Raw genomic sequence first — 21,675 nt, 5'->3', positions numbered from 1 at the left:
TGCTGGGGGGTTCTTATTGCTCCAGTTTATCCCTGAATGCAAACACAACTTATCCACCTTGGGTTTTTTTATTGGAATTCTCATCTTTGAGCTGAGACCCCTCTGGAGTCCCTAGGACCCTGCTAGGAGGCCGTGCAGCGCTAGATGGCACTCGGGCTCCAAATTTCAGATTTCAGCAGCCAAAACTCCAGGAAACTTTTAAGGAAAACCCACCAGCATCACTGCAGTGCTGCTCTCCTGGAATCCGAGGAGGTCTTCTCTCTTTTCTCCGCCTTTAGAGCAAGCAGGAGAAGGCAGCAGCCTCCCCGTCACCTGCTCTGGCTGTCTGGGCTCTTTTACACTGAATTTAAAGAGGTTTTACAATTCTGGCATTTTTGTTTTGCCACTAGAGAATCTTTTACTGAAGCTGCAGAACCGAAGTGGCCTGAAAGAGCAGTAATTAAACAGTAATTAAATAATAGTATTAAATAGTAATTAAATATTAAATAGTGTTAGTAGCAGTATTATAGTTTTAGTATTGTAGTAGTAGTGATTATATATTAAATATTATTAAAATTAAATAGTAATTAGATTAAATAGTAATTATATTTTCTCGAGCTTTTAGCTCTGTCTTGGGATTTTTTTTCCTGTTTCTTGGAGGCCTGTGTGGGTTGCAGGGATGGGATTCTCCAAAGGGAAGAGCAGATCCCACTGCAGGAAAAAGGATTTCCTGTGTCCACCTGCATTCCTGGGCTTCTGGTTCTTTCTGGAGTGTTGCTCCTCGCTGCTGTGATTAAGGATTTTTTAATATTTTATTCTCACAGCTTGCTCAGCTCTGTCATTCCCATCTTTTTCTCTCCAAAGGCTGCCTGGAATCCTCTGTATCCCTAATTTGGCCCTAATATCCAACCCAAGCTCAAATCCATAAACCTCACTCCAAGCTTAAATCTTGGACTGGGAGGGAATTCAGGTTTACCTGAAACCCAAAACTTCTCAAAGGCAGGGCCAAGGGTGGGATTGCCACAATCCATTAAAAATCTCTGTATTTGCTGTAAAAAACCAGGAGAACAACCCCGGAATTCCCAGAGTGGGACTTGGTCACTCTGGGACCCAGGAAACATTTGAGGGATGGAAATTAGCTTTTAACTTCCATCCTTGTATTTGGTTTTAAGCTGAAGGAGGGCAGGGATGGATGGGATTTTGGGAAGGAATACCTGGCTGGGAGGGAGGGGCTGGGCTGGAATTCCCAGATTTGCTGTGGCTGCCCCTGGATCCCTGGCAGTGCCCAAGGCCAGGTTGGACATTGGGGCATGAATTCACCTGGGACAGTGGGAGGTGTCCTGCCCATGGAGGGGATGGGATGGGATTCAAGGTCGCTTCCAATGCAAACCATTCCAGGATTCTGGAGCCCCTCTGCTCTGGAGCCAGGCTGGGAGAGCTGGGAATGTTCCCCTGGAGAAGGGAAAGCTCCAGGGAACCCTCAGAGTCCCTGGAGGGGCTCCAGGAGAGCTGGAGAGGGGCTGGGGACAAGGGACAGAGGGACAGGACCCAGGGAATGGCTCCCACTGGGAAAGGGGAAATTGGGCTGGGATCTTGGCAAGGAATTCCTGGCTGGGAGGGTGGGGAGGGGCTGGGCTGGAATTCCCAGATTTGCTGTGGCTGCCCCTGGATCCCTGGGATGTCCAAGGCCAGGTTGGACACTGGGGCTGGGAGCACCTGAGATGGTGGCAGGTGTCCCTGCCATGGGATGTGATTGAAGATCCTTTCAATCCAAACAATTGTGAAATTCCATGATTCAACACGATAAAAGATGTCCCATCAATTGGATCTGGGTATCTTGGACTGAGGTGGCACCAGTCTCCAGCTCTGTTGTCTTTTATCAGCAGGGGTTAAAACTGGGTTGGCAAAATTTGGGGTGTGGAGGGAAGGGGATTTGGGCAGCTCTGGAGATCCTGCTTTCCATTGTCCCTTCTACCCTTGGAGCCCAAGGAGCATCCAGAGGATTCTCCAGGGGGGATTTCTGGGCAGGGGGATCAGAGATGGCTCAGCTCTAAAGCAAACCTTTGTTTCAGGTGCTCCTGGCCTGTTCTGGTCTCTGAGGGAACACAAAATGGTGGGGAAAGGAGAAAAAGGGTTGGACTGGAAACATTTTGGGCCTGGTTTGTCTCTCAGGGAACACCAAAATAGTGGGAAAAGGAAAAAAAAAAGTTGGAATAGAGACATTTCAGGCCTGGTTTGGGCTGTTCTGGTTTACCAGGGAACACCAGAATGGTGGAAAAAGGAAAAGAAGGCTTGGAATAGAAACATTTTAAAACCCAGTTTGATGTCTGGTTTACGAGCCTTTGTCCCAGGAGGGCATTTTTGGGGTCAGATCTTGGATATTCCTGGTAGATCCTGGGAATGCTGAGCTGGGAATGCTGAGCTGGTTTGTCCAGAGGGCGTTTTTGGGGTCAGTTTTGGATGTTCCCGTGTGAGGAACATTCCTGTTTGTTCCTTTTGGGGTCAGGTTTTGGATGTTCCTGGCAGCAGAGCTGGGGTTGCTGAGCTGGGTGTTCAGGGGGTGTTTTTGGGGTCAGATTTTGGATGTTCCTGGTAGATCCTGGCTCCAGAGGGCGTTTTTGGGGTGAGGTTTTGGATGTTCCTGGTGGATCCTGGCAGCAGAGCTGGGGATGCTGAGCTGGGAATGCTGAGCTGGCGTGTCCAGAGGGTGCTTTTGGGGTCAGATTTTGGATGTTCCTGCAGCTGAGGTGAGGACGCTGAACTGACCTGTCCAGAGGGCATTTTTGGGGTCGGGTTTTGGATGTTCCTGGGTGAGGAACATTCCTTTTTGTTCCTTTTGGGGTTGGGTTTTGGACGTTCCTGGTGGATCCCGGGAGCAGAGCTGGGGGTGCTGAGCTGACATGTCCAGAGGACATTTTTGGGGTCAGGTTCTGCATGTTCCTGGGTGAGGAACGTTTCTTTTTGTTCCTTTTGGGGTTGGGTTTTGGACGTTCCTGGTGGATCCTGGCAGCAGAGCCGGGGGTGCTGAGCTGGAGGTGCTGAGCCGGCTGTCCCTGCAGGTCCGTGTACGATGGCGAGGAGCACGGGCGCTTCATGGAGAAGTTGGAGGCGCGGATCCGCAACCACGACCGGGAGATCGAGAAGATGTGCAACTTCCACTACCAGGGCTTCGTGGACTCCATCACCGAGCTGCTCAAGGTCCGGGGCGAGGCCCAGAAACTCAAGGTGAGAGAAAATGCAGGCTGGGTGTCAGGAAAAAGTGTTTTACAGAAAGGGTTGATGCCTTGTGCAGGCTGCCCTGGAGCAGGGACTGGGCAGAGCTAAAGGATAAAGCAGGGATTCATTAAAAGGATCTCCTCCATGGATCCACCTTGGGCAGCACCAGAGCCCAGCCAGGGCTGCACCCAAGATGAACCCAAATGGTCCCAAAATGCACGAGCGCTCCCGGGGGCTCTCACTGTGATCAGCTCTGCTCCACTGGCACACTGGAGTTCATTGTCCCATTCCAGCTTTAGCCCATGCAGTCCCATCCTGCTTGTTTTTCTCTCTCCAGCCCCCGTTGTTTGTGCTCCTGGGCTGAGATTTGGATCATTTGTCCTTGGTGCCCAGCTGGAGAAGGAATTGTTTTGTCTCCCTGCTCTGTGCAGAGAGCTCACCATCCCACAATATGAAACCCAGACCCACACACTAAAGCAGCACAGAATCTGAAAAAAATAAAAGCCAAAACCTGAGGCATGAGGGTGATAAAGTTCTGGAATTCACTCTGGTGGTGGAGTCCCCATCCCTGGGGGTGTTTAACAAAGCCTGGATGTGGCACTGGGTGCCAGGGTTGAGTTCAGGTGCTGGGGCTGGGCTGGACTCGATGATCCTGAAGGTCTCTTCCAACCTGGTGGTTCTGTGGAAATCCTGCCCTGACACTGCCCTGGGCAGCTCTTTTTAGGTGGCCCCATCTCAGGCACTCTGGGATTCTCAGAACCACATCAATCTTCTCTCCTTTTATCCAGGACATTCCTATTAAAAAAAAAAATTATTTTAATTCTTCCCAGAGTAATGGGTTGGCCATCGAAAATTTAGCAATTATTTGGCCAAACTGGACCAGTGTGGTGCTTTAAAAGCACCAAGAAACTTAAAGCCAAGCCTGTTTTCATTAGGAAAAGTGCTTTTCCTCATGGATCTCATCCCAGTTTCTTGAGCTAAAATAAGTCTCGTGGCCTTTAAAACTGTGCAGAAAGCTGAGGGAAAGGTGGAATTACCCAGTTCTTTGAAAAGTGTTCAGTAATGTGTGGAAAAAGCCATTTGTAGGGTGAGAATTTGGAAGAGGGGCGGGAAGGAAACTGGAGAGGCTTCAGGAAAAGGGACCAGGAGGCTGGAGGTGCTTGGGGTCAGGTGGGCTTGGGGCTCAAGCTTGGTTCCTGTGCCTTAAAATACAAATATTCCAGATTTGGGGAGCACATGAGTGTCAAAACCTTCCTGCTTTTCCTCCACAAATCCAGGCGAGGTGGCTGGGCTGTCCCCTCCTGCAGGAACAAGGTGGGACCTGGCTTGGAAATCCAAAAACCCTCCCAGAAGAGTCACCTGGGGAATGGGGCTGAGTCGTGTGGCTCCCAAAAAGCTGTGGGTTGTCCCCAGGAAGCAGCTCAGGGAGGTTTTCTGGCTGGGTGGAGCCTGTCCTGGTGGGAAGGACCTTCCTGGGAATTGAGAAGGAACCTTCCTGGTGTTCAGGAGTGTGGGAGACTGGAAAAGCCGAAGCTCTAAATCACAGAATCTGTCAGAAAAAAGCAAATTTTGTGGAGAAAAGGGGAGAACTCGGAGTCAGGGTGCTGACTGCTGCTTTTAACACATTTATTTATTGATTTAAAGCTACCTGTGGCATTTCCCAGCAGGATTCTTACTTGACACATCCAAATCTCCATCCCAAAAAGGCGTTTCCTCTCGGGAGCACCTTCCTGAGGGATGTCCTGAGGAGAATTCATCCAGCAATTCATTGCAGGATGAATCCATTTGAATTACTATGAAATAAGTCTTTTTTTTCCCTTTTTAAATTTTTTTTTCAAGCCATTGTTTCCAGCCAAGAATTGCACATTGTTTGTTTGCTGGGAGCTGGTTCCCATTCTGCCACCAGCCCCTTTGTTGGTGGCTCACTGTGAAGTCCATCCCTGTCCCCTCAGGATCTCCCTTGATTTCCATGCCTATGTGATCCATAAAAACAGCACATGGCAAAAACATCCCCAGAAAGTCCTTTCTGAAACCCCGAGCCCTCTTTGTGAGGCTTTCCCCGGGGAATCATCTGTGGATCGAGCGCTGAGAGTGGGTTTGGTTCCAGCCATTCATCCTCCATTTGATCTCGGGCTTTGAACCCGTGAGGAGCCAGCGCTGGCAGCGGGGCCCTCGCTGCTCCCGTCCTCCTCTCGTGTGCTCCTGCCTCTGCTCTGGGGGCTTGGCTGCTGTTTTTTGCAGAAATGTCCTTTTTGCTGCTGTTTCAGCAGGACGTGGATGTGTCACCTTGGGTCGACGGGGCTCTCAGAGTGGCCCCGAGTGGACTAAAGCTGAGCAGAACCTCAGCCCTGAATTTCCTGTCCTCTCTGTGGGGAAAGAGGAATTTTATCTCTGCGTGGGGAATTTTATCTCCTTGAGCAGGAGTTCACAGAATCACAGAATCATGAGGTTGGAAGAGACCTCTAAGATTGAGCCCAACCTGTGCCCTGACACCTCAGCTAGACTGTAGCACCGAGTGCCATGTCCAGTCTGTTTTTAAACACCTCCAGAGATGCTGATTCCACCACCTCCCTGGGAAGACAATTCCAGAACTTTATTATTATATTTTCGGTGAAATATTATTCTTTTGGTGAAAGAATAATAAGAGTGAAGGAGTTGGCTGGACACAAGCCTTGGGTGGCCAGGTGGGCAAGAGGCCACTGGAGGCTCCGGGGTTGTGCCAGCTCTGGGGTGGCAGCAGGGCCAGGGCAGTGCCCGTCCCTGTGCCGGCACTGCTGGGGCACCTCCAGTGCTGGGGCAGCTCTGGAGAGCCCTGGAGGGGCTGGAGCGTGGCCAGGGCAGGGAACGGAGCTGGGAAGGGGCTGGAGAATTCCTGAGGGAGCTGGGAAGGGGCTGGAGAGTTCCTGAGGGAGCTGGCAAGGGGCTGGAGAGTTCCTGAGGGAGCTGGGAAGGGGCTCAGCCTGGAGCAAAGGAGGCTCAGGGGGGACCTTGTGGCTCTGCACAGCTCCTGCCAGGAGGGGACAGCCGGGGGGGTCGGGCTGTGCTCCAGGGAACAGGGACAGGAGGAGAGGGAACGGCCTCAGGGGAGCCTCGGGATGGGCAGCAGCAACAATTTCCTCATGGAAAGGGCTGTCCAAGCTGATGGAGGCCCTGTCCCTGGAGGGATTCCAGAGCCCTGTGGATGTGGCACTTGGGGACATGGGGCAGTGGTGGCCCTGGAGTGCTGGGGATGGTTGGGCTGATTGGTCTTCTCCAGCCATGATGATTTTGGGATTCTGTGATTTCCAGCTGCCCTGCTGTGGCTCAGCAAAGAGCTGCCATTACATGCACGCCATGGACAGAACGGTGGGATCTTGGGAAGGAATTCCTGGCTGGGAGGGTGGGGAGGGGCTGGGCTGGAATTCCCAGATTTGCTGTGGCTGCCCCTGGATCCCTGGGATGTCCAAGGCCAGGTTGGACACTGGGGCTGGGAGCAGCCTGGGGCAGTGGGAGGTGTCCCTGCCATGGATGGGATGGGATTTAAGGTTGCTTCCATCCCAAACATTCCATGATTCTCTCACTCATCCGTGCCATTCCTGGTGGATTTTTATCCCTCCTCACACAGTGCTGTCCCAGGTGGGGCTGTCCTTCCTTCTCCAGAGGGCTCAGCTCACCTGGCTGCCCAGTCCTTTTTAATGCTACAGCTTTTTGACCTGTCAGTCATCAAACAGAGATGATTCCTTCTTGACTTCATGGAATCCCAGGATCATTCAGGTTGGAAAATCCCTTGGGGCTCATTGAGTCCAACCACTCCCAGCACTGCCCAGGCCACCACTGCTCCATTTCCCCAAGTGCCACATCCATGACTTTAAATCCCTCAGGGATGGGGACTCCACCCCTGCCAGGGCTGGGCAGCACTTCTGGTGAAGGAATTTCCCCTCATGTGTAGGGAAGAGTGCTGGGAGCAGATTTTGGGATTCCAGCATGAAGGATGGCCCCGGTCACTGTCCCTTCCCTTTCCAGTGGGAGTCACCGACAGGGACACATCCAGAGGTGGCTCCATTCCCAGGATTCCTCTCCAGCCCCACCTTGCTGCTCTCTCCCAGCTTTTGCCCCTCTGGGATGATCCCAAGGACTCTCTGAGCCCCCTGCTCTCTGTTCCGGGGCTGTGGATGAAGGAACAGCTTGGCCATCCCACAAATCCCTGGAGTGCTCCCGCTGCCTCGTCCCTCCCGTGCCACCTGTCTGTCCCCCTCCGGATGTCTGGCCTGGCTTAGCAAAGCCCAGCTCTGCAAAGCCCAGCTTAGCTGCACGGGGTCTGTGTAAACAGTCACCCCTGTTTTTATCCAGGCCTGGAGACTCCAGGAACAATCCCAAACACGACCCCCTGCCCCCCAGAAACCTGGAGTGTGCAGGGATCTGCTCCATCCTTGCTTTTCCCTGGAGCTGGGATTGCTGTGTAATTTTAACAGCAAACCCCTCCAGCCCCGGCGTCACTTTAGGAGTGGTTTTAAATTACCCGACACGGATTCCTTTTTCCTGGTGGGATTTTCGGGATCTGAGCAAATCAAATAATCTTTGGAAGAGATGCTGGGCTCCCGCTCGTAAAAGCTCCATACATCATAAAGGAAATGAGCAGGTTTTGGGGAGGGCAGGGAGCCAGCAGAGCTGGAGCTACTGCAGCAGGGAGAGAGATGGGATGCAGATGCTGGAGGGGAAATCATGGATAACTCCTTTCTTCCATCCTGGGAAGTTTGGAAAGCGCCATGGCCGGTGTGGGAATGAAAGGGAACTCTGAGGTTGGGTGGTTCTGCTGCTGGAAGCACCACAAACCTTCCTGGTGAGGCTGGACCAGGGGGGAAATTGTGGCGGCCCAGGATCTTTTCCAGTAGGGAAAAAAGTGGCTCCTGAATCAATTTTGGATGAATCCAAACTCCCCTTCTGTCTGACCTGGTGAGCTCAAAAAGGACGGAGATTGTGGGATCATGGAATTGGTAAGGTTGGAGAAGTTGCTCAAGATCACAGAGTCAGAGGACAATGAGGTTGGAAGAGACCTCTAAGATCATCCAGTCCAACCTGTGCCCTGACACCTCAACTAGACTACAGCACCGAGTGCCTTGTCCAGTCTTTTTTTAAACACATCCAGAGATGCTGATTCCACCACCTCCCTGGGAAGACAATTCCAGTACTTCATTATTCTTTTGGTGAAAATTTTCTCCTAATATCCCACCTGTACCTTCCCTGACGCAGCTTGAGGCTGTGTCCTCTTGTTCTGTCAGTGCTGCCCGGTGGAAGAGACCGACCCCACCTGTCCACAGCCTCCCTTCAGGGAGTTGTGGAGAGCAATGAGGTCACCTCTGAGCCTCCTCTTCTCCAGGCTGAACAACCCCAGCTCCTCCAAAGGTTCCTCACAGGAATTGTGTTCCCAGCCCCTCGCCAGCCTTGTCGCCTCTTTAAGTTCAGCCCCCACCACGTTCCCACTAAAGCCCATTCCCAAGTGCCACATCCACAGGGTTTTGAACCCTTCCAGGGATGGAGAATCCACTGCCTCTTTGGACAGCCCCTTCCAATGCTGGGCAGCCCTTCCCATGAGGAATGTTCCCAGTGCCCACCCCGAGGCTCCCCTGAGGCCGTTCCCTCTCCTCCTGTCCCTGTTCCCTGGAGCACAGCCCGACCCCCCCGGCTGTCCCCTCCTGGCAGGAGCTGTGCAGAGCCACAAGGTCCCCCCTGAGCCTCCTTTGCTCCAGGCTGAGCCCCTTCCCAGCTCCCTCAGGAACTCTCCAGCCCCTTCCCAGCTCCCTCAGGAACTCTCCAGCCCCTTCCCAGCTCCCTCAGGAACTCTCCAGCCCCTTCCCAGCTCCCTCAGGAACTCTCCAGCCCCTTCCCAGCTCCCTCAGCTGTTCCCTGCTGGATTTCTGCTCCTGGATGGTTTTTACCTTCTCAATCCCCCTTGGAGCTTCTCCTGCTCCTCCATCCCCATCCTGCTGGAGGTTGGGAGAGCCCCATGTGCTATTCCTTCCCTGGAATGAAATTTATTAATAATCCCTCGTTTTCATGATTAATCCAAAGGAGGGAAAGCTCTTGGGTGGATCTGTGAGATCTCCCACTCCTGGAAATCTTTTGAGGGCTCTGTCTCCCAGCTCGTGGTGTTATCCAAGCTCTGGGAAAGGTTCTGCTTCCAGAAGGAGCAGAACTTTGGAAAACAGGCAGGAATTTGTTCCTAAAATGGGGCAGGAATGCAGCAGCAGCTCCCAATGTGGGGAGAGCCTGGATGAAAAAAAAAACCTCTTACAGGAATGAGCCTGGAAATGAACATTTCCAGCTTTAGGAGCTGCAGAAGGAGATTTTGGGCAGAAAATGGGGTTTTATGGCATAGAAATCTCAGAGTGACGTGAAATCTCAGAACTCTGAGCAGTCCTGCTGGAATTCCCTCAGGAATTGGCTGTGTTGCTGGAGATCTGGAGCTGGGAATGTTGGCTTGGAAGTTTGTGTTGGTTTTTCCAGCTGTCCCAGCCTGAACTCAGGAGAATTCCCAAAGTCCTCTTCCCACTCTTGGCTAAATAATGGGAGAACTCCTGATTTTCCATCCTGATGAGCCCCAAAATCCCCTTTGTTCTCCCGTGGGTCCCACTGGGGCTGGGAAGGGCTGGGCTCTTCCCACTCCAGGGAATCCTCAGCTTTGCCAAGTGGGAAATTTTCCAGCTCTGAGCCCCAGCTTGGTGGGATAATCCAGAAAAAATACAGAGTTTTTTATCCCAGGTATATAAAAATATCTTACACCAGGCAGGAGCAAGGATCCATCCAGAGGGAGATGAAGATCCCTAAGGAAATTTTATAAGGATTTCTGTAAATATAAATAATTATTTCTAGGGAAAGCTCCTGGTAAAGAATCCTTTCCTGCTGGGATATGAAGGAGTTAAAACCTAAATGGAATTGATTTGGTGATGGGGAAAGGAATTAATTCCTCCCTCACTCAGGTGAAAACTGGAGTTTTCCTAACTGGATCCATGAGAATGGCAGCATTTTGAGGCTTCCATGCCTCTGAATTAATTTCTGTTGCCTTTCTCTTTTCTCCAGCAGCAAAGAGGAAAATCCCTGGATTTGTCCCCCAGTGGCAGTGGCTGTTAACTCAGCCATAAACAGCTTTTCCATGGAATGGGAGCCGTGGGGAGGGATGGTGTTTATGGACACTTTGTTTTGGTGGGAAGAACATTGTCCTGATTTATGGGATGTGCTTTGTGCTTTTCCCAATATTCCCGCAGAACCAAGTGACAGACACCAACCGGAAGCTGCAGAACGAAGGGAAAGAAGTAAGTGATGGATCCAGACCTGGAATTACAGCCTGGACTGGTGTGGGAGGGAGAATTCCCTGTTCAGCCTGGCCTTGTATCCTTGGTTTTCCTGTGTCCACATCGCCAGGATTTTCTCTGGAACCTGAGCACTGAGAAATCCCTGTTGCTTTTGGGATGTGAGAATTCCCTGTCCAACCTGGCCTTGTGTCCTTGTTTTCCCCTTGTCCCTATCCCGAGTTTTTCTCTTGGAGTCTGAGCACTGAATAATCCCTGTTAGCTTTGGGCTGAGGAGAACTCCCTGTCCAACCTGGTGTTGTGTCCTTGTTTTTCCTTTTTCCACACCCCCAGGATTTTCTCCTGGAGCCTCAGCCCTGAGAAATCCCTGTTAACTTTGGGATGAAGAGAATTCCCTGTCCAAGCTGGCCTCGTATCTCTGTTTTCCCTGTGACACATCCTCAGGATTTCTTCTTGAAGCCTGAGCACTGAAAAATCCCTGTTACTTTTGGGATGTGAGAATTCCCTTTGTGGTTTTCCCTTTTCCACATCTCCAGGATTTCTCTTGGAGTCTAAGCACTGAATAATCCCTGATAACTTTGGGATGTGAGAATTCCCTGTCCAGCCTGGCCTTGTGTCCTTGTTTTCCCCTTTTCCCCATCCCCAGGATTTTCTTTGGAACCTAGGCACTGAGAAATCCCTCTTAACTTTAGGATGTGAGAATTCCCTCCTTGTATCCTTGGTTTTCGGTTTTCCACATCCCCAGGATTTCTCTTGGAGTCCGGACCTTGAATAATACTTTTTAGCTTTGGGATGTGAGAATTCCCCTTCCAACCTGGCCTTGTGTCCTTGGTTTTCCCATGTCCACATCCCAAGGTTTTCTTCTGGAGCCTCAGCCCTGAGAAATCCCTGTTAACTTTGGGATGAAGAGAATTCCCTGTCCAAGCTGGCCTTGTATCCTTGGTTTCCACTTGTCCCCATCCCAGATTTTTCTCTTGGAGTCTGAGCACTGAATAATCCCGGTTAGCTTTGGGATGTGAGAATTCCCCTTCCAACCTGGCCTTGTATCCCTGTTTTCCCTTTTCCACACCCCCAGGGTTTTCTCCTGAGCCTCATGAAATCCCTGTTAATTTTGGGACGAGGAGAATCCCCCGGGAGCGAGCGGCCACATCCTGCCTTTGAGAACCAAAAAACTTGGAAGAGATGCCTAAAACGGGAAGGGGAAATAACATTTTGGCATCCACAGGATGTGCTCCGAGGCCGCTTCGATGCCTTTGGTTTTGCTGCTCCCAGTTTGAAATCCGGGGAATTCAGGGAAGCTCCCCTTGCTGGAGCTGCCCCGATCCTGAGGTCACCGCTTATCAGAGCAGGGTTTGGGCTCGTGCTGCTCTTGGGGTGGACCCTAGGGGTGTTTGCTGATCCTAAGGGAGCCTTTCCCGTTTTTCCAGCTGCTCCTGGCCATGGAGGAGCTGAGGCAGTGCCGGCTGCAGCAGAGGAACATCTCGGCCACGGTGGATAAACTCACGCTGTGTCTCCCTGGTGAGGAACCTCCTCGTTTTTGGAGCTCTTTGGTGGAATTCCCAATTTTTTTTTCTTCCTTTCTGGAGCTGTTTGGATTCCCAGCTGTGCACTCCTGTCTCAGAGCTGTGTTTTCCTTCTCTTCCCAGTGCTGGAGATGTACAGCAAGCTGCGGGAGCAGATGAAATCCAAGAGGTAAATCTGGGCTGAGCTGGGGTTTTAGGGGAAAAGTCCAAGGAATTGTTTGGTGCTGGGCAATTTTAAGGAGAATCTCAGCAGTTCAAAACCAGCTTTTCCATGTTAAATTTCCTGGGTTTTGGCTGCTTTTCCTCACAGTCCTGCTCAGCCTCCTGTGGTACAGCTGAGAATGGGGATGTCAGCAGGTTCAGATTTTGGGAATGAAGGTGGATGTTCCTTGGTTTTTTATGGAAGCTCAATATTGTGCATGCAACCAAGGCGTGTTACCAACTGAATTTTATTCCATGAATGCCATAATCCAAATCTTAATCCAGTCTGAGAGATCCCAGGGAATATGGGGGGAATGCCAAGTGGGGGGGGGTGAAAGCTGGGAGAAAACCTCTTCTGCTGTAGAAATAATTCCTCAGAACTTGGTGCCTCGGGAATGCTGGGCTGTAAACCCAGGAGTTTCTCCACCCTGTGTCTGCTGGGATGAAAAATCTGGGATTTTGGCAGGAATCCTGGTTAGTTTGAGCACCACGGAGCGATTCTGGAGCCCTGGGGGTGGCAAAATGGGCATGGAGCAGCTGCTGAGGGGGGAAAAGCTGGCTGCAGCTGGGTGCCAGGCTGGAAAAGCAATCCCATCCCTGTTCTGGGATTTATTAATCAGAAATATATTTTAAAATTAAATTTATTTACTGTAAATAGGTTTATTTAATAGTATACTATGTAATATTTAATATATATTATTTATATTAATTAGTTATATATAAATATATATTTAGTTTTAAATATATAACAACACACCAGAATATTATGTTAATAAATGAAATAACATATTATATATAAAAGATACAAATATTTATTATCTATGATTTTATTATGTTATTAAACCCTCTTAATGCTTCCTGGGTTGTTCCTTTTTAATTATTTTTTCCTTTTGCCCAGAGCTGTGGTCAGGACAGGAGGATGGTCTTGAATCTTAGGTGGTTCCATATTCCAGTAAATGGCAAATCCTACGGATTCCCAGTTTCCAAAGGGAAAAGATGGGAGGGCATTTGAGAAAAATGAATTTCCCAGCTCAGTTTCCCATCTGAAATCTGCTTTTATGCAGAAAAGGAGGATCAAACTGAATTGGGCATGGCCAAAAATCAAAAGGAGTTCTTTATCCGTGGGATTCCTGCATTTTTAAAGGTATAAAATATTCATTTTGGGATGGAGAAAGGAGTTCCAGCATGGAGCAGGTCATGGATACAAGGGCTGATGGCAGAAATGGATCTGTTGGATCCCTAGTCTGGGATTTGGGTGCAGTGTTTTCCCCTCTCTGTAAATAAAATTGCTTTGGGTGGGAAGTGGTTTTGGTGGGGTTCAGGAGGTGGAAGGTGGGATCAGATCCTGGAATCCCCAGGGAAAGGGAGCTGAGCTTGCTCCTCCAGGGTCTTTGCAAGGCTGGCAGCAGCTCTTGGGTGTTAATTGATTAATCAATTAACGAGTTAGACGCTGGTTATCAGTCTGTAGGATTGATGGGATATTCCCAACTCCTTCTCCTGCTGGGGGCCACCTCCCCCGGGCTGGGGGAAGTGTCCCATGGAACGGGATGGGCTTGGAGACCCCATCCCACAGCAGCATCCCACCGGGGCTGCCTCGGCTTGGACAACCTCCAGCTCATCCACGTTCCAGGCACGGGGTGGAACTCAGCTGTGCCTTGAGTTTTAACTTCTTTTTGTTCGGGTTGGGATTAAAGGTATCAGATGGTATTTTTGGTTTGGACGTGGGTGTTTATTAGTTTTTATTTATATCACAGTCTCACAGACTTTGAGTTTTGTCGTGCTTTACGGTGACAAACTGAAAAATGGAGTTGTATCTCTCCCTCTACAAGGTCTTTGAAGGATAAACTGTTTAATTAAGAAATGCTACTTAAATTATTTTTACTTTTAACTCAATAATTAACTACTTGTTGTTTGTAATGAGGACTTTTTATTTATTTAATTATACAATACTACTTAAACTTATGAAGAAGAAGGTGAAGAAGGACTAGCTTTTGCATTAAAACTTTCATCTTGTTTTATATATATATTACCGTATTCTAAAACTTTAAATTCTAATTTTACTTTGTGATATTACACACTTCTATTTAAACTACACACTTAGACTTTCAGTTTTATTATTTAATTTTGGATGCTTTTTTAATGGCTTCAGGTTAAATGTAGTGTCTTTGTGGGGGTCAGTGCCTGTTAGCAGAGAAAGTCTAAAATTCTCAGTAACCAGGTGTCATTTAGGGAAGTGATGCAAAGCTGATAATGAAATTACTGATAATAAATTTTTCTCTATACCCTTTTAAGGTTTTGAGCCTGCTTTGCCTTTCTTCTAATCCTCCCTTGCAGCAGGAATTGGCCAGCACTGAACCCGCCACACTCCTTGGTGCATTGGGCTGGGAAATCTCAAAACTGGCGAAATCACGAATTGGTGAACCTAACCTGTGAAAATTCCCCCTGAGGTCCCCCTGATGGGGAGACTTTTAAAAAGTTCTGTGCTAGACTTGAGAGATGAACGGGACTTCTGGGTTTTTTTTTTTTTTGCTCTTCAGGTTGTTGCTTATTTTTTCTCTTATCTACATACCAGACTTAGCGTACAAAACGAAAGGCACTAAAAAAGTCACAAGACACAGGTTTAAATTTTTTAAAAGCTATTTTGCTCAATTAACTCTTAGGATGTATTTTATTTCTACCTTTCTACCATTAACTAATTATTTGTCTGCATCACTGCTCTTCCTAACCAGTCGCCCTGTGCCACCAACACTGCAGAAAATGGAGCAGGTGAAGAACAAGAAGGAGATCAGACAACGCCCAAAATCCTCCACCTTATCTCCCACCCACCTCCATACTAAAAACCCAAAACTCTTAAGTTTTTCACCTGTGGTAAACTATATTACTGTATTTCACACACTCGTGGATTCCGATTCATCCCCATGTCCTGGGAGCTTTCCCCATGGGTGAAGGTTAAAAGCAGTGTTGTGAGTTTGTGGGCCCCAAGTTGGGCAACTCCCTGGGGCCTCCCCTGGCAGGGGAGACCCTCCTGGAGCAGTTCTGTGTCAGGAACGAGAGACACATTGGACTTTTTTGGTCTTCAGCCTCTGTTTATTGTTATCTTATCAAAACTCCAGCACGCTGTCTGCACTAGACTCTGCATGCAGGACAAACAGCACAAAAATGGCTAACGACCTCGTGTTGCAAGCCCTTTTAAGTCTAATCAAAAATGAAGCTACCCAACTAAGAAGTGACACCTAAATTATTTTCCTTTCTAACACAATAACTGACCCCTAAAGACCCGCAATGCCAATTTTTCTACCCAATTACGAGATACCACCTAAACCCAAGAAGAAAGAGGATGAAGAAGAAAGAAAGGAACTCGAGACAAGACCCTATATCCTCCACCTTGAACCCATCTAGAACATACTAAAAATCCTAAAACCTAAATTTCTCACCCATGTGACATACTACACTACTCTCCACAATCTCTACAATCTGTGTCACACTTTTGTGGTTTCTGGTTCACCTTGAGGCTTTGGAAGTTTTCTCCATGATTGAGGGCCAAAGTCAGTGCTCCCTGGGGGTCAGGACACACCAGAGCAGACAGAGAAATATTCCCGGTGCCCTGGGTTTCCACACAGTGTTCTTCCGGGGATCTCAGGACAGGCAGAGAAATATTCCCTGTGCCCCGCGTTCCAGCACAAAACCACTAGACCAGGGTTCCACCAGGCTGCTCCTGACCTTTCCTGTGGCAGGGACATTCTTCTCTCTCTCAGGATTTTTTCATAGAGGAGTACAGAGGAAAGAAAGAGAAAACAGTTTCTATTTCTGCTCCTTGTTTTTCTCATGTGGAATGTGCCTGGACAATTGTTTACCTGATGTGATTGCTTGGTTGGATTCTGGTGAGGATTGTTTGAGCTGATGGCCAATCCAACCCACCTGTGGCTGGACTATCGTGAACAGGGTCACGAGTTGTGAGTGAGTTAGATATGGTAGTTAGGAAAGTAAGGATGTAGTTGTAGTATCTCCTTTAAATAGTATACTAATGTATTATAGCATAGTTATAATAAAGAAATCATTCAGCCTTGTGAACTGGAGTCACACATCAGCATTTCTTCCCACCGGCTCCACCTGCATTTACAATATTTCCCTGCTCCCCCAGGCACTACCCGGCCCTGAAGACCCTGGAGCACCTGGAGCACACCTTCCTGCCCCAGGTGAGCCACTACCGCTTCTGCAAGGTGATGGTGGACAACATCCCGCGGCTGCGCGAGGAGATCAAGGAGCTCTCCATGTCCGACCTCAAGGACTTCCTGGAGAGCATCCGCAAGCACTCGGACAAGATCGGAGAGACCGCCATGAAACAGGTGGGATTTGGGGCTGTTTGGTGGGAATCAAGATCACCATGACACAGGTGGGATTTGGGGACCTTTGGTGGGAAGCAAGATTGGAGAGATGGCCATGGAGCAGGTGGGATCTGAGGGTGTTTGGTGGGAATCAAGATTGGAGAGACGGCCATGAAACCGGTGGGATTTGGAGCCGTTTGGTGGGAATCGAAGCTGCCATGAAGCAGGTGGGATTTGGGACCCTTTGGTGGGAGTCAAGATTGGAGAGACAGCCATGAAGCAGGTGGGATCTGAGGGTGTTTGGTGGGAATCGAGGCCGCCATGAAACAGGTGGAATTTGGGGGCGCTTGGTGGGAATCAAGATTGGAGAGACCACCATGAAACCGGTGGGATGTGGGGCTGTTTAGTGGGAATCAAGATTGGAGAGACCACCATGAAACCGGTGGGATTTCGGGCTGTTTAGTGGGAATCAAGATTGGAGAGACCACCATGAAACCGGTGGGATGTGGGGCTGTTTAGTGGGAATCGAGACTGCCATGAAACCGGTGGGATTTAGGGCCATTTGGTGGGAATTGCCCATTTTTTGGGAAGAGGTTGGAGGTTCGCTTGTTGTGTGGAAGTTCTGCTTCTCCAAGCCAGGGCTGTGGGTTGAGTTTGGGATTCTCTTGCTGGGTGAGGAGTGGTTGTTCCTTCCCTGATTGCTCCTGGAGTTTTATCCTGGGTTTTAGGCTGTTGAGAAGTGAGGAGCCGTTGTGTCCTTGGCTTCTCCCAGCTGGAGTTTTCCGTGGTTTCGTGGCAGTCTGGGAGGTGCAGTTGGGGGTGGAACTGATGCCTTGTGCAGGCTGCCCTGGAGCAGAGGCTGGGCAGAGTTACAGGATAAAGCAGGGATTTATGGAAAGGATCTCCTCCATGGATCCACCTTGGGCAGCACCAGAGCCCAGCCAGGGCTGCACCCAAGATGAACCCAAATGGTCCCAAAATGCACGAGCGCTCCCGGGGGCTCTCACTGTGATCAGCTCTGCTCCATTGGCACGTTGGAGTTCATTGTCCCATTCCAGCTTTAGCCCGTGCAGTCCCATCCTGCTTGTTTTTCTCTCTCCAGCCCACGTTGTTTGTGCTCTTGGGCCTGAGGTTTGGATCATCTGTCCTTGGTGCCCAGCTGGAGAAGGAATTGTTTTGTCTCCCTGCTCTGTGCAGAGAGCTCACCATCCCATAATATGAAGCCGAGACCCACACACTAAAGCAGCACAGAATCTGAAAAATAGAAAAGCCAAACCTGAAGCATCACAGCTCCCCATAACTCCATTTCCCACTCGTATTTTCCACTTCCCTGCACAGGGAATTGGTGCTACTTGGAGACCTGGACACACTGGGCTGATTCCCCAGTTTTGGGATAAAAAAGCAAGGAGTTTGTGCACTGCAATTCCATTAATTTTGCATCCTAAACTGATTTTAAGTCCTGCCCAAACCTGGCTGGTGCCTCCCTTGCCTTTTCCAGTGGTTGTGTCTGTGAAGGATGAGCTGATGAACTGATCCTTCCTGGGTGTGCCTGAAATCAGGAATTACCTTTCCCTCTCCCACTATATATTTGGATTTCATCTCATCCCAGCTGGGAAGCAGGGCTGGGAGAGGCTCTGGAGTTGCTCTTCAGGAGGGTTTTGCAGCTTTGCTGGAATTCAGGAGCAGGGGCAGGGAGCTGTTCCTGCCAGGGGCACTGAGATCCTTCCCTGGTGGTGATGGATGCCTGGGATAGCTGAATTATGGGAAGGACTTGGCTGGAATTCTCCAGGAGCTGGTGGGATTTTGCTGTTGTGTTTGTGGGCAGAGAAAAATTAAATTTTGTGTCTTACAAACCCGAGCCTTTCTCTGAAACAGCCTGACTTTGGGAGTTTATGAATTAATTTAATTCCCTGTTTTTCAGTGCCTTTTTATCTTCCCAGCTGAGAGTTCAGCAAACTTTTTATTCAGATTAAACTTCCTGAAGGTGCAGAAACCCTTCCCAGTCCAGATGTGCATCCAGCTGTGCACGGGGCTGATGTCTGGGAGGGCTCCAGCTGCTGGATTTACCTGAGGCAGCAATTCCTAGAGCAGAACTCCCTATAAAAATTCTCCTTTAGTTCCTTGTGGAGGCAGAGCTTTGGGAAGATCCTTCCTTGGTCCCTGTGGCTGGGAAGGAACAGGAATTCCATTTCTTTTTGGTGTCCAATTAATGCAGTGAGCACTCCATGGAATTATTTACTCTTTTTTTATCCCCTCAAGGATATTTATCAATTTTAGGGACATCACAGGGTGGAGGTGTTGTCTGGCAGTTTCCAGTTCCATGTTCAGGTTTCTGGGAGGGGATTCCAATCTCCTGGCTCTGTGCTGATGGATGAGGAGGGATGTGGATTTTAGGTGAAAAATGTAAAGAAATTTCCATCATTTCAGCACCTGTTTTGCTCTTCAGGTTGGAGAAACTTCTATCATTTTGTTTCCAATCCACAGCACTGCTCTTCCCATCCCTCCTGCTCCTGTGGCTCCGTTCCTTCTTGTAGTGGTTTTGGTTTGCTAATTTGAAATTTTGCTGATTTTGAGATTTTTGGTTAGTGTACTAATGAGTGTGGTGTGTTTAGTGTTGGTTAATTACTAGTGTACTTGTTTTTGGCTGTGAGGTAGGATTAGGAGAAAAGTGAAGGAGGTTTAAAATTTTTAAAGGGCATAAAGAAAACTTTATTAAGAGGAACTAAAAGAAAAAGTAAAAAACATTAGAACAAAACCTTCAGAACACTTCTCTAAAAGCTTTACATCACTTCCATAAATGTCTCCCATACAAAACCAAAACACTTCTCCATCTCTCACTCTGAGGGAATCCTGTGGCTTCTCCTGGTGTTTTCCTCACTAATTCCAGCTCTTCCTCCTCCTCCTCCTCCTCCCAGTATTCCCAGCTGGAGAGCCTGGCCAGGCTCTGGGGGTGGTGGGACTTGGCTGCTCCTGCCCTGCCCAAATTCAGGGATGGGGGCAGCGAGCGGGAGCAGCCTGGAATGAGGGGTCACTAAAATTCCCTGGAAATAATGGGAGGGAAGTCGCTTCTTCATCCTGTGGGGGACAGAGCTGGGGAGCAGCTCGTGCAAGGTTTTCATGGAATGGGTTGGGATGGAAGGGACCTTGAGGATCATCCCATTCCTGTGGCCATGGCAGGGACACCTCCCACTGTCCCAGGTGATCCAAGCCCAATGTCCAGCCTGGCCTTGGGCACTGCCAGGGATCCAGGGGCAGCCACAGCAAATCTGGGAATTCCAGCCCAGCCCCTCCCCACCCTGCCAGCCAGGAATTCCTTGCCAAGATCCCAGCCCAATCTCCCCTTTCTCAGTGGAAGCCATTACCTGGGTCCTGTCCCTCTGTCCCTTGTCCCCAGTCCCTCTCCAGCTATCCTGGAGGCCCTTGTCTTTCATTTTCCTATGGATAAAAGAGGGAATTTTGCATCTTCCAGCTTCTCTAAATCCCAGCTTCCCACTGTTTTCTGGGAGCAGACTTCAGGAGGGTTTGTGGGAGCAGATTTAGCTCCAGGTTGGAGCCTGTGCTTCGGGGAGGGAGCTGCCTGTGCCCCTTCCCCTCGGAAAAGCCGATTTGGAGTGATCTGGAATCGGAGCGCGGTGCTGTGTCCTTCCCACAGCTCCATGGATGGGCAGCAGGAGCAGCTGGAGCTCCCAGCGTGGGGGTCACTCGGGGCAGGGTGTCCCTCCCAGTACCACCAGTATGGACGGCTGGGTGTTTTCCCTGGATGCGCTCAGAGCTCTGGAAAGGAGCGGAGCTGGCGGGAGGCCTGGAGAGCCGGGGAGCCGCGATTGGCAGCTCCGTGCATTCGGTTTAAATTAGGATCATATAAATTCCTTTAAAATTGTTTGATTTCACCAGCGGGAACGGAGGAGGCCTCGCTACAATGGGAGAGGAAATGGGGTTTTTGTAACATTACAAACGCGAGGCTGCCGCTGACAAGGGCTGAACATTTCATTTTGTGATAATCAGGAGGATCTGGCCGGCAGCGCTCGCAGCCGTGGCCGCGCTCCCGGGATCGGCACCGGGGGAGCTCCCAGCCCCTCCCGGGATGGACTCCGGGAAGCACTCCCGGGGTCTCACGCCGAGGAGCTCTCCCTGCCCTTCTTCCCTCCTGGGCTTTATCCCAGTCTGAGTTTTATTACCTGAATTCCGGGGGAATTCGCCGCGTTCCAAATCTCGTTGTTAATGACGGGGCCTGCAGCGGATGAAAGGAGCTGCACACGCTTGAACTCCGCTTGGACCTTGGCCCCGTGAACCTGCGTGTGTGTTTGGGTTTTGGTGGGGTTTTTTTTACAGGGCTCTGAGCTCCAGGCCTGAATTACATCCCATTAACACGTGCTGATATCCGGGCCGGCCTTTATTATCCCACTCCAGGCTGGAATGTGCCGGGCATGTGGAGGAGGCCACTGGGGATGGAGCTGCTGCGAGTGAGGGGCCAAAAACAACCCAGCCAAAAGGCAGCCGTGGATCCGGTGCTGGGGACAGCCAAAAGTGTCAGTGCTGCCTTTCCAGAGGGCAGGAAAAGCAGGAGTTTATGTACGGGAATCACTGGGATGCAGCAGCAGATCTGGGCTTGGATAGGTGGGAATCTGGGTTTGGACATGGGGAGTTGGGACAGGTTGATCCAGGATGGATTGGAACAGGTTGATCCAGAAGGAATTGGAATAGGTTGGTCCAGGATGAATTTGGACAGGTTAATCCAGGATGAATTGGGACAGGTTGATCCAGGATGGATTGGAACAGGTTGATCCAGGATGGATTGGGATAGGCTGATCCAGGATGAACTGGGACAGGCTGATCCAGGATGAACTGGGACAGGCTGATCCAGGATGAACTGGGACAGGCTGATCCAGGATGAACTGGGACAGGCTGATCCAGGATGGATTGGGACAGGCTGATCCAGGATGGATTGGGACAGGCTGATCCGGGATTAATTGGGACAGGCTGATCCAGGAGGAGTTGGAATAGGTTGATCTAGGATGAATTTGGGCAGTTTGGTCCAGCAGGAGGAGTTGGAACAGTTGGAATTCCAGCTGTGTGGGTGGAAGGTGATGTTTCATCCTCGTGCCAGCAGCTGGGGGTGTTTGTGTCCCCTCTGGGCTGCGCCAC

At 49.9% G+C, this 21,675-nt stretch overlaps 2 protein-coding genes across 6 annotated transcripts in view; both read left to right on the top strand.

Annotated features, from left to right (window-relative positions):
• The window catches only part of EXOC6B (exocyst complex component 6B), a 290,871-nt gene that overhangs the window by 50,314 nt on the left and 218,882 nt on the right, over positions 1–21,675 (top strand). For all 5 annotated transcript variants that reach the window (XM_068189179.1, XM_068189178.1, XM_068189176.1 and 2 more), the window contains exons 2-6: positions 3,039–3,204; positions 10,437–10,484; positions 11,909–11,999; positions 12,128–12,173; positions 16,347–16,551. In XM_068189179.1, the coding sequence (XP_068045280.1) occupies positions 3,039–3,204; positions 10,437–10,484; positions 11,909–11,999; positions 12,128–12,173; positions 16,347–16,551 (556 nt within the window). The remainder of the gene's footprint in view (positions 1–3,038; positions 3,205–10,436; positions 10,485–11,908; positions 12,000–12,127; positions 12,174–16,346; positions 16,552–21,675) is intronic.
• The window catches only part of RAB11FIP5 (RAB11 family interacting protein 5), a 447,460-nt gene that overhangs the window by 255,566 nt on the left and 170,219 nt on the right, over positions 1–21,675 (top strand). The gene's annotated exons all lie outside the window — the stretch shown is intronic.

This window comes from Anomalospiza imberbis, chromosome 4 (genome assembly GCF_031753505.1).
Source record: "Anomalospiza imberbis isolate Cuckoo-Finch-1a 21T00152 chromosome 4, ASM3175350v1, whole genome shotgun sequence".
NCBI classification, from domain to species: Eukaryota; Metazoa; Chordata; class Aves; order Passeriformes; family Viduidae; genus Anomalospiza; species Anomalospiza imberbis.
Note: the sequence above shows the minus strand (reverse complement) of the source record. Positions and strands in the feature narration are given on the sequence as shown.